Genomic DNA, 12,777 nt, shown 5'->3' with positions numbered 1-12,777 from the left:
TTCAATTAACCTGTGCTGTTTGTGCTCTGGAAACTGTCTGAAATAGTTCTGTACTTTATCAACGTGAGAGTGTTATTCAAAAATAATAATCTGTTACTGCATATTTCTGGGAGATATCTATGGAGGAGCCTATCTTAACTTCAGCCAAATTAAATATTTGTGTAATAAGTTAGAACCAGAGCCGCCACCAGAGTAGGTGCAACCTGTGTGGTTGCACTGGGGGAGAGCAACATTTTTAGAATTCTGAGAAGCATCGAGTAGCAAAATTTTTAGAATTTAGGGGAGGCAATGGGAAGCAGAGTGGCAAAATTTATAGAATTTATGGAGGCATTGAGTTACAGAATTTTGGAACCATAGAGACTACACTTGGGTAGCAAACTGCCTAGCACAAACTGTGGTTAGAACAGCTATTATAAATGTGTTTCATTCACACAAAATTAGTGCCTAAGTTATCAGCTAATGTGAAATTTTAAGTTGTAACCTTCTAGAAATTTATTCTTTTTCATTACACAGAGGCTGTGACTGTAAAATATAGACTGACAGTTTATTAAATGGATAAAATTTTTCATTAAATGCTTGCCATATTAAGTATCTCAGTAATTTTTCCAAGATGGTTTGCATGAAATCTCTGAAAATCTTTCTTATGAGTAAGCATTACAATATGTAGGTTGCTAGATTGTGCTTTGACTTAGAATTAAACTTATGCCTTCTTAAATTTGAGATTAGAAGTATGAACATCATGAACTTGCAGTAGTTGATCATTCTTTAATTAGATTCTTTGTTTTTTTTTAGCCCAGAGGGTTGCCATTTTGCATTGGTTCACTCTAAACGGCATTTCACTTTTCAAATTGTTGCCAGCAAATATTAGAGCTCTGCATTATAAGGAAATTAAATAATAAAGAATCTGCATGAATGCATGTATGCTTCTCGCACTGAAAAAACAATGGTACCTAGAGGCATCAAATTTTAAATAATTTAGTCCTCCACTCGAATATGGGCATCTGGAAGCCCGAATTTGGAATTAGTATTAGTATGCATTTCCTATTTTGTAAAACTTAAATGAATTTCTGATTAACAAAATCAATGATTTCAAAGCAAGCAATGGCAACACTGTACGGGGAGGGGAAAAAAAAGTTTTTATCTTCAGCGCGCGACACTGTGCATCGGAAACTCTGATTTTCGATATCCTCTTTTTTAATTTTTTTGTAATATTGCTGTTGAATATAATTTTACAGGTTAAGGGTGAAAAAAATGATATTTAATAAAGGTAACTTACAAAACATAAAAAAAGTGTCCCTTTGGGCATAATATAAAATGATTATTTCATATTAATGCTTTCAGATTTTACACATATGTAAATACATATCTATATTTTTTAAATAGGTGGCTTTGCAATCCCTTTCTAATATTGTGTTGGATATATTTCCATCTGTATGCAGTACTGATGGAGGCCAGCTCTTCAAGTATTTTATTTCACCTGAGCACTTTGACAAAAATTTGCTGTAACTAGGGATATACTCTTAAAAGTCTGTAAATGTATAGGGAAATAATATGATTGTAAAGCTATGGAATTAATGGCCAGATTCCTTTTTTGATAATGGATTGTACTTTGGAGTTATATCCCATTGTAAGACAGAGATGCTTCAAATTATAAAGAAAAATAATGAAGATTTATATTTTATCTATATTTTTGCCATTTAATACACATATGCATATAATGGGGGGGGGAAGTAGTAATTCAAAAATTCAGCTTTTATTTATACCTGTAAAGGCAGAATTTTTACTTACATGCTTCAGTGCTGCAATCTCATTGCTTGTTTGCTTTAAATACTGATGTTTAACTAATTAGTGTTTGTTAAAAAATAAAGAACAGCTTTAGACATTTCAGATGCATCTGTACATAAATTGATCATCTTGATTTCTGAATACATATTACATGTGGCAAATTCTTAGCAAATATATACTGTGTTGTTTGATACTTATATCTCCCACGGAGTGACTACCCAATGGCTGAAAGATTAAGGCTACTAAAATATCCTCACTTGGCCCAGGTCTGATTTTTAATTAGGGCTCACTGAACAAGTTTTTCATGGTTTTCTTTATGAGGGTAACTGAAATACAGTATAAAGTCCATTATCCGGAATGATCTATAATCCATACCTCAAAGCCACAAACTTTTTTTTTTGTATGCTTTACGCATGTGCGTTTAGCACAAAAAATGAAGCAACTTAAACAACTTACATTGAAAGAAATGTATAACAAAGTAAGCAAGTAAATATTAAGCTCTCTCTCTTTTTTTTTTTGTGTGTGTGTATGTGTGAATTTAGATAACCTTTAGATCATAATTTCTCTTTATGCCTGTAATGCGTTTACGTATGCGCATCTAGCACAAAAAACAAAGCAAACAACTTACATTGAAAGAAATGTTTAATAAAGTAAACAAATAAATATTAAGCTATTTTGTAAATTTTGATACCCTTTAGATCATAATTGCTCTTTATTTCATAAATTACGGTTTAATATTTTTAATTGTATAATTTCTGCTTGCCATCTTACCAGATTTAAATTGATGATCTATAATCCGGAAAAACCCCTAATCCAGAATCGCCGAAGTCGCGACGAGTCTGGATTACGGACTTTGTACTGTATAAGCCAGTGATTTCAGAATGTCCTTTACAAAGGAATGCCTCTTTTAGGCATATAGCAGTCATACGTTTCTCACACCTGAGTAAACATTTACAAACCACTGCAGTATTTTAAACTTTTTTGTCAGTCTGACTGTGTTTTAATGTTTATGTGAATGACACCCTGAAAATTGAAATAATCATCAGTTAATGTGACTAGATGAGACAACTGTAAGACTCATAAGCTGGATACGGTAAGTACGTCAAAGGAGTCTTCAATCTAAATCTGGGAAAGACCCAGTACTTCTATAGTTACTGTTCAGAAGGTTTGTTGTTTAAAAGATAAACCTTTTTCTTGCAGTCACTTGAAAATAATTTTATCGAGTAGTAACAAGTTCTTTGCGTCTAAAAGGTCATGTTTCTTCTCATATTCATTTATGTCTGTTTTGTGTGGACTTATGTCTTTGAAACCAAATATTAAAAATGTGGCCAATTCTACTCCTGTTATTAACAAACGGGCCTTTTCGTTTTTCATTGAGGCCTTGATCGCTCTCTACCTTGAAGAATTATGACTTTTATTAACTAATGACTGCTTTTTCCATTTTACTCTTACTTTTGTGGCCATGTTAAGTAATTTTAGCTGAATTAGCCATTTTCACTTTTTGAGGCAGTTCTTATTTTTAAAACAACTTGACTGACGCCATTTTGAACTTTTTCCAAGTCTTTCGACCCCCCCCCCTTTAGTTTGTTGGGGCGAGTTCCCACCAACGGACAGTCTTATCACATAGGCTGTTGCCCAGTGACTTTGTTTACCCCTTCTTACGTCACACGACAAGTAGGAGAGCGTTGAAAGACACAGAGGGGAGTTACAACCTCTTTCAGTTTATGCTTCACGATAGAAAAGACTGCATAACCACAGGTCTGTTTTTTATGTTTCTTTTTCAAAAAATTTTTTCTTGGTCTTAGCAAGACCCACACTGTTAGATTTCATTTAAATTTAATTTCAGATTTCTAATTTATAAAGGTTTAATTCTTTAAGATGGCAGGTCTAGCCCATACGTTATTGTATATTTTGACTAATAGCAGACCGCTATTTATTATTATTTTTATTATTGTTGTACATCGGAGTTGCATTTTCATTTTTTTACACCTTAATGTGTCATTTTGAGCAGACGCGTTGGGAAATTGGAACAGAGAATTGAGACTAAAAAAAATTTTTAGGGCAATTTATCTAATTAATTAAAAATTTCGTAACGCTAAAGTTTCAATTGTCTGTTTCGGCGAAACGCGTAATGGGGTTAGCTTGGTTCGACGTTTAACCAGAAATTTCCCTTGAAAAGCCAGGTTAGACCTCGAATTGAGCTAATTTACCATTTTCCACTTTATAATTTTTATATGTTTTTATTTGTTTTTACTTGTTGCATCGATTGGTTTTTTATATGTTTTAACTTGTCACATCGATAGGTATTTAATGTATTTTTTGACTTTAACTTGTATCCAACGATTGTATTTTATAATTTACATTTTATTTCGCTTGTAGCCTAATTTTTCACCCCTCAATGTAATTGTTTTTTTTTTAAAACTGTGTTGAACTTTTTCTTGGAGCCACAGCTCCTGATAACTTTTTGGCGAGCTAACTACAATTTCTCTTCTCATTTCCTTAAGTATATATATATATATATATATATATATAATAACAAAAAAATTATTTTAAATATATATAAAATAGCAAATAATTAAAAGCCTTTACTTCATTCAAGTATATGAGACTAGGACCTGACAAACGGCTTACTTTTAAACAGGAGTGTTTTTCTACTATTAGCTAAACAGTATCTCATCAGTATTAATTCTTCCAATTCCTTTTGGTCATATGCTCATATTTATTTTATATAAGGGAAAAAAGTGCTGGTCAGATAGCTCATAAAAATTATGCAGTACATTGTAAAATTTGTAGAAGAAGCTACTGTAATATATTGGTATTACATATTGTATCATCTGGAAAATTCAGCAGTTTTTTAAATCAAGTGCATTTTCTTTTAATTATTTTATTACTGCTGATAAAGAATGAACTTTATCAAAGGAGATGTTTAAATATGGTCTTTTCTGCTCACTTTCTGTAATTCTAGTATCTTGCTATGGCATAGGTTTCGTTCAAATGGCTGTTTCTGATTACACAGTTTGAAAATGGTTTGAGAAGTTTAAATACAGAAATTTTGCCCATGCAAGTAATGCTCTATACAGTAATGTTACATGATAGTAACATCAAGAAGGAGGTTGCATCCTAAAAAAGGAATGCTTTGTGTGTGGGGGGGGGGAACTTCGGAGAATTGTATACCATTTTTTGTAGATATCCTACTCTGCGAAACCTCATAGCATTTAAAAGAGCCAAAGCAAATGCATGAAAAGCAAGAAGGCAGAGCCAAAGGAATTCTTGGATTTCATATGTGTCATCAATAACATCCTCTATGCCTAGTAAGCGGGTTTGGGAAAAAGTTCAAAAACCATGCAGAATATGTTAAGACCGCTCACTTTCCTTTTTGGGAAAAGATGGCTGAGTGATTAGCTACATAGAAGAAATTGCGAATACTATTGGTGAGACATTTGCTGCCATTTCTTCCAAGAGAAACTATTCACCTGCATTTCTTTCTATCCAGCGCTCAGAAAGAAATTCCATCGCATTCAACTCTTTCAAATCTGAGTCTTATAAAAGAGACTTTACTTTGCTTGAATTAAGGAGAGCTTTGTTGCAGACACATAGGTCTTCTCCGGGTCTTGATGGCGTGAATTATGAAATGCTAAAGCATCTGTGCTATAACTCACTGATTGCCCTTCTCATTCTTTACAATAAAGTGTGGAAGGAGCATAATTTTCCCAGTGCATGGAGGAGAGCTGTTGTAATTCCTATTGCTAAGCCAGGGAAAGATCCAAGAAATCCCTCCAGCTATCGGCCAATTAACCCTTACGAGTTGCATATGTAAGCTGTTTGAAAACATGGTAAACAGCCGCCTAGTCTACTTCTTGGAAAAGAATAATATTATATCGCCTTATCAAAGCGGTTTCCGAAAGAGGAGAACAGCCGTAGATAACATGCTTCTCTTCAAGACAAGCTTTTGTAAGAAATGCGGTTTGCAAAACCGCATTTGCGGTTTTGCAGCTGAGGATGGTGGTTCGGTAAAACCATCGAAACTAGTCCTGTGGAAATTTTGTAAATATAACGCTGATTTTTGTTGTTTGTCTTCTGAATTTGTGTTTAATCTCTGTTTAAGGGGAAAACAGATCACTGTGTACATGAGGAGAGCATTCTTCTGTGGGAAAAAAAGAATGTAAAATAATAAGCAAACTGGACATCATTGGAATAAATGTTAAAATGCACAAATACTTCTGCTGTAAGTGGGCATTGAATTCACAAATGCTCTTCAAAGTCTATAGCAAATTTGCGATTTCATTATGGGTGTATATTATCATAAAGTATCTTTTCATATAATGCAGCAAGACTGTATTAATTGTAATGGAAACCACCTTTTTATTGTAATTTTTAAGAGATGGATATATTTGAATAAATTGTAGCAAACTGTCTCTGTGTCTAACAATACTTGTGTTTCTGCTTCACTTGTTAGGAAAACTGTTTAAAATGCTTGGTATCTTGCAGGAAATAATTTTTTTTTCCAAGTATGTTAAATAATAATTTTTTTCAATAATTTCATTCAAAGATGATTTATAAGTTCTTAATAATATGTATATTTGAAGGGTTTTTTTTTTTTTTTTTTTTTTTTTTTTTTTTTTTAAGAGGTTGAGGTTTTGGTTGATCTTAATATAACTATCAAATCAAAAATAAAAGGGAGGAGGAGGAGGATTATATTGTTCTTAAATACTGAAAATCTGTTTTGGTGTTGTGTTCTTGGTAGATGCAGCTAAATCCTTACTTACAGTTATAAATTTTTTTCACTTTAAATATGAATATAATAAAAGTGCAAGCTGAAAATTTTGTGGGAAACATGGTTTTGCTCTAGAATAGGGACTCCCCCCCCCCCCCGTGTCAGTCTGTAGCAAGCAATATCTGCCATGTGAATTCTGACAGCCCAATAAAATTTAGTCTTGGTAAAGTTGTCAGAATTAAAAGTCATAAAACTGCCTGGGTGAAATGCTTGGGTCTTGTGATAGTGAAATTCCAGAAGATGTAAAGGTAATTCAAAACGGTCGTCAAGTAGTGCCTGGTGAACGGATGGACTTAATGAACTGCTATTGACTTTTTCTTAGACGTTGATAATTATAATGTTATTTGTGTGTTTATTGTTCTGTATTGTTATATTTATATTCACACATTTATAGTTCTTAGTTCAATTTCATGTCATTCGTTAAAGTTTATGTGTATTATATATGTATACATTTTCACTGCTTCAATTTGCATTGCTTTTAAGGCTCGTTTTTAAGGAGGACGTTGTGACTCCTGTTAAGTTTAGCATTTCCATTTTATTATTATTTAATAGTTTGTTTTGTAATTTTTTTTATGTTTGAACCTGGCAACCAGTTTTGTTTTTGAATTTGAATATTGTGATCGGAAAATTCCTGTTCTAAGCAGTTAAGTAAGCAGCAGTTAAGTTACGTTACTGAGATACTGAATGCTTTTTATCATTAAAATGTATGGATCATTTGATCATTATACTATACATGTAAATAGTCGCATTAATATGTATGTGTTTATAAAGTGAAATAAATTTGATATTAAACAAAGTTGTTGGATCTTGAGTCAAAATACATACCGATGGCAAGATTATAAGTAGGAGCTCTAATAGTAGGAAGAGAGAGGCCAAACTGGAAAGGGTGGAGTAAAGTAGGCATGATGTTATATAGGGTACAGAGTTCCTCAACACAAGTGATAAATGATTTGTATGTTTTCAGTTGGGGGGCGGGGGAATACTTATTCCAATGTTTCAAATTCGATCTTTCATACTTATCACAGAGTTTTAAAACCTGCTTTTCTCTTCTAAATTTTAAAGACTCGGTGTCAGTCTGAATCTCTATGGCAGCAATTTGAATGGAACCAGCTGCACCAGTAATAATCCTGAGTGCCTTATTTTGCATCAAGTTAATATCTTCTTGACAGGTTCTGGAGGCAGTGGCTTGCAAGTTCACTCCCCGTACTCCAAAGCAGGCCTGACATAAGTTTTATATGAGGTCAAAAGAGTATCAGTCAAGGAACCCCAAGTGATGCCAGGCAATCTTTTTAAAAGTTTGAGTCTATTATTTCCCCTGTTAATCATATGGACATGGAAATGACATATACTACATGGATGATACTTCATCATGGCATATAAAAAAAGTGATGTATTATCCAATTCATTAAAAAGCTTGAATTGTAGTAGTATTATTTTATGGTTGGCAAATTCTGGACATTGCCAAAAGTTCTCTTGAGGATATATGAAATATTATCTAGAATATTAAATCTGTCCTTGCAATCTGTCAAATTTTGCTGCATCTCCTTTCCCCTTTCGTGGTAATGAGTTTTAAGTACAGAAAACTTTTAAAAATTGGTTGAAAGCACATATAAAAACAATTTTGTTTTGCGTTCTTAATTTTATATTGTGTCTAGAAATGATGGAATGATATTTTTAATAAAATTAATTCAAGCATTTATAAATTAGATGTGTAAAAATGAGTGAACTGCTTTAAGGCTGAATATTAAGTGCCTGATGTAGAAATGAGTAATTTGGAATAAGAAAAGTAATGAAAATATTTATGTTTACCCAGCTAAGGATTTAATTTTATATGTCAAATGCATAATGCCTCAAATAATAGCTTATATTTTAGAAGACAAAAAATTGCGCTTTTAAATCGAATAACAATTATAAAAAAAAAAAAATCCACTAGAGAAACGAGAAACATTAGGAGTAAGATGTATTAAATATTTATATTCTGTCTGTGAATGAAATTATTATATTATTGATGTAATGCACACAGAATTATGATACGAGGGCTATCCAGAAAGTAGATTACGTTTTGGAATAAAAAAATAAACAAAGTATAGGAAACAAATTTTATTATATACAGATGAAAGCCACACTCAAATACTACTTTTCTACATAGTCACCATACAAATTAAGGCATTTATCGTAGCGATGTACGAGCTTGGAAATTCCTTCGTCGAAAAATTCGGCCGCCTGCGCCTTCAACCACTTCGTTACCTCTTCTTGCCTTCCATCTTGCACAAAACTTGTGGTAACCAAGCTTTTTGCTGATGATTTCGTGCAACAAACTTCGCGAAATTTGTGGAAAACTCAAAGAAAGTTCCGTTATTGTGAAATTTAGATTTTCACGGACTTTAGCATCGACTTTTTCGAGAAGTTCGGCGGTCACTGTGCTGGGTCTCCCACTTCGATCTTCGTCGTGAACATTGGTTCGGCCATTTTGAAATCTTATGACCCACTGACGCACTCCACCTTCAGTGATAATGTTGTCCCCATACACTTCACGAAGCTGCCGATAGATTTCTATCGGTTTACAGTTTTTTGCAGTCAGAAACCTTATTACTGAGCGCAGCTCGCGGGATTTTCAATTAACGCAGACATTTCAAACCGTCACAGTATCTGAACGGAGCACAGCACGAACCTCTCACTAGCATGGCTAGATGCAGACTGAGCTGCGCAACGCTCTGACCCCAAGATGGCCGCGCTAGCCCCGCCCCTAGCGGACACAGACGGAAACGTAATCTACTTCCTGGATGGCCCTCGTACATTTGAGATTATACATGTTTGAGTGAGGTTAAAATAGCTCTAACCAAAATGAAATCATCAGCTGTTTTAAAACAAAGGAGGGGGGAATATAATACCAAAAAAGTACTTCATTTGTAAGATTAAATTTTGAATTCTATGAGAAAATTTTGAAGGTGAATTAAAATATTTCTGTAGCATTCAACTTTCAAAGTCATCTTTCATTTAATTGTATATGAGACTTAGTTGATCCCAGGGGCAAATTTAGTAGTATTTATTAATATTTATTAATTTTTTGTTCAGACAGTGTTATATTTTCCCCTTTTGAATAAAAAAGGATTCGAGGCTAATACTATTTCCTTCTGTTGCATGCATAGAAAGTTAATGTTATACGTGCTCATTCAAAGTGAAATTTTTCAAGTGGTTAAGTGTTATCAACCAAAATTTATAACCTTGCATTGCCAAGAAGTTGGAGGTAAAAACACTAAAGAATCTATGGGGCATGTTGAAGAATTCTTAAGGTAAATGTGTTCTTAATTTATTGTATATATTTAATTTTGCAGTTATAGAATTAGATTGTTTCATTACTAATATAATAGGTTTTTAAAATTAAAAAATTGACAAATTATTCTTGATAAATGAACATTTAATACTCACATGTACACAAACACATACGCACGTATAAACCATGTCCAGAAAAGTGATTACACAGCCTTTATTTTCACAACTGTTAATCAAGGATATCTACTTCCAGTTACAAAAAAAGTTTTAAATAACATGAATATTCATGCTTTAGCCCACCCTTTTTTTTTTTCTTTTTTGTTCAAAAAATTGAATTTTGCAAATGATACAAAATGTATTTTTTATGCAGTTCCCTGGGGCCTGTAATTCTTACATTCAGGAAATTTATATCCCTGTTATGAAAAATAAAACACAAGCTTAACTTCCAATATGACAAAAATTGTCTAAGATATTTAATTTCAAAATTTGGGATTTTTGGCATCATTGTCAATTTGCCTTGAGATGCCTTATTAATAAATATATTAGAATAATTTGAGGTGATTTTTTTCCTTCGGAAATGTCATTCAGTGGTATTCTTTTGTGGTTTACTAGAGGGTAACCTACTTTAATTTTCAATTATCATCCATATTGTATGCTGAATGAATTATCTAATTAATTGATAAGCTTTCAAATGCTGAGAGGATCTCATTAATTATAAAGTTTTATTATTTTAGAATCATGATATAATATTCATACAATGAAAGTCAAACTAGAAATATTTTTCATTTTAAAATTATTCAAACAGTGCTACGAGTTGGCTGTTTGTCAATACTAAAGTCTTCCAGTGTTTTCTAGTACAGGGGTTCTCTAAGATTTTGTAAATAAAATTTCATTTTTGAAAAGCATTATGTTGAATAATACTTATAACAATTTGCATAGAATGCTTATCAGTTAATCTGTTGGGTCATCTAAAATTTTCTGATGATAAATACAAATGAAACTGAGCAGAAACATAGGAAACCTACATTGAACTTTTTAGCATCATTTTATTCCGAGTTTTTGCCCCTATAATTTTTGTTTTGGTTCTGTGACATCTCTCAAGCACCTGAAAAATTTACATTTTAAAAAATCATTAGGATCATTCTTAAAAGAAGTTATTGACATGTTGTTAAATAATGTAAAAAAAAAAAAAAAAATGAACTGCAGGCTATTCAGAGATTCTTTAAGTAACCTGAAGTGATGCAAATCCAAGAGGGCAAGGTCTTGAATATGGGGGTGGGTGACACAAAACATCTCATCCATGCTCAGTATGTTTTCGTCTGACATTCATCGAAATGTTGGGCCAATCATAGTTGTGATAGAAAGGTTGGTCACTTTTAGGCTCTTTGCATTGATTTTTTTTTTAATATTAAAACTGCCATTTGGAAGCAGTATTTTTCTGAATTCGTCTGATTTGGTGGCAGCAATTTGTAGTATATAATTTCTTTGTAGTCTTTCCATGCACAAAGCATTAATTTTTTTTGGATGCAGTCCCCTTTTGGTATTACTAACCAAAAGAGTTATTTTGGCTAACCTTATGATCTTTCTCATGTAATGTTGCATAGTTCAGAGCTGAAATTTACAGGCTTGTAGTTCTCAAACTACCTTGGAACTGTGTCATAAGAAACAGCACACATTTTGCTGGCAATCTAATTAGCATTTTTTTTTTCCATTTTAAAATAAATGAGCATAATATGACAAAAATAACTTATAGGTTCTCTGTTCTTAGCACTGTTCTGAAAAAAAAAAAAAAAAAAATTGTGCCCAGCACATTCTAGGTTAGGTTATTTAATTATGGCAAAGCCTCGAGGGCTATCTGCCTAAGAGGAGGGATGCCTTCGTGCAGGACTTTCTAAGGGAAACTGGCTCGTATACACGTTACACATGGGGAAAACCACGAAAACACCGATGCAACCAGCCCGTTCGCAGGATTCGAACCTCGGATCGAAGTACCAGTGTTCAGCGACTTTACCGCTCGGCCGCTGGTGGGCCTCCAGCACATTCTAGAATTATGCAGTGCGAGTAGAAAAGATTGTATTTGAACATGTCCACTTTGATCAAGGTTACTCAGTATCAGAAGTAATAAAATAATAAGAAAACATACTTCAATTTGAACAATGCAGAATTTTTCAGATGATGCAATATTAACATCAGAAACCTTTTTATAAACTTATATATTATCTTCGTCATGTATAAATGTAAACATTGTGTTCAGTTTGTGCATGGTCTCTGAATATGATTTCAAACATGGAAATTAAATAATCTGGTTCAATTTTTTGTATCTGAATTTAAAATTTTATTTTTTATAATTATGAAAAGTGTGAAATATTCTTAAATATAACTGTAGCGATCCAGGATTTGAATAAAAAATTACATTATATAGGTTTTTACATAATTATTTTTCCTTAAATTTAAAAGAGTTTTATGTAATAATATGGTTGCAGTAGCACAGGAAAGTTATTTGCTACCAAAATTTTAAAGTGTTTATGTGTCAAATGTCATATTTTTACCTTTATTGGCAAAAGCAATTTGATGGACAAATATTGGGTATATTCTGCTGTAACTTTGATTTTCAAAAACTCAGCAAATTTTGCACATTGTTGATGGCAATGTTCTAAGCATGGCCAATAACATATTATAAATACGACAGTAATATATCTGAATTTCATGTATGGGAATTTCAAATTTTATGAAAATTCTAATTCAGAGTTAAATAATAATTAAAAAGTAAATAGTTTACTATCTGCAAGATTGCATTTTAACTAAAAATAAAAAAGAAATTTTAACTAAAAAAAATTAAGAATTAAACAATATTATTTTAAAAAGAATTTTTTAAAAATAATATTGTTTAATGCTTCTATGCACTTAACCAGTAAAATCCGAAGATAGTAAAATATATAACAAAA

The 12,777-nt window shown here is 32.4% G+C and overlaps 1 protein-coding gene across 12 annotated transcripts in view; it reads left to right on the top strand.

Annotated features, from left to right (window-relative positions):
- Positions 1 to 12,777, top strand: part of LOC146996616 (inositol polyphosphate-5-phosphatase A-like) — a 206,280-nt gene that overhangs the window by 133,262 nt on the left and 60,241 nt on the right. The window contains exon 1 of one of the 12 annotated variants that reach the window (XM_085821285.1): positions 9,458 to 9,852. The exons of the other annotated variants lie outside the window; for them this stretch is intronic. Within the exon in view, the coding sequence (XP_085677411.1) occupies positions 9,701 to 9,852 (152 nt within the window). The 5' untranslated portion in view covers positions 9,458 to 9,700. Of the gene's footprint in view, positions 1 to 9,457; positions 9,853 to 12,777 lie in introns of those variants that run through there. 12 annotated transcript variants of the gene reach the window in all.

Source organism: Stegodyphus dumicola, chromosome 7, assembly GCF_044657685.1.
Source record: "Stegodyphus dumicola isolate Sdum_Otavi_A_Nest chromosome 7, ASM4465768v1".
Classification (NCBI taxonomy): domain Eukaryota; kingdom Metazoa; phylum Arthropoda; class Arachnida; order Araneae; family Eresidae; genus Stegodyphus; species Stegodyphus dumicola.
This window is presented reverse-complemented; position numbering and strand designations above follow the sequence as displayed.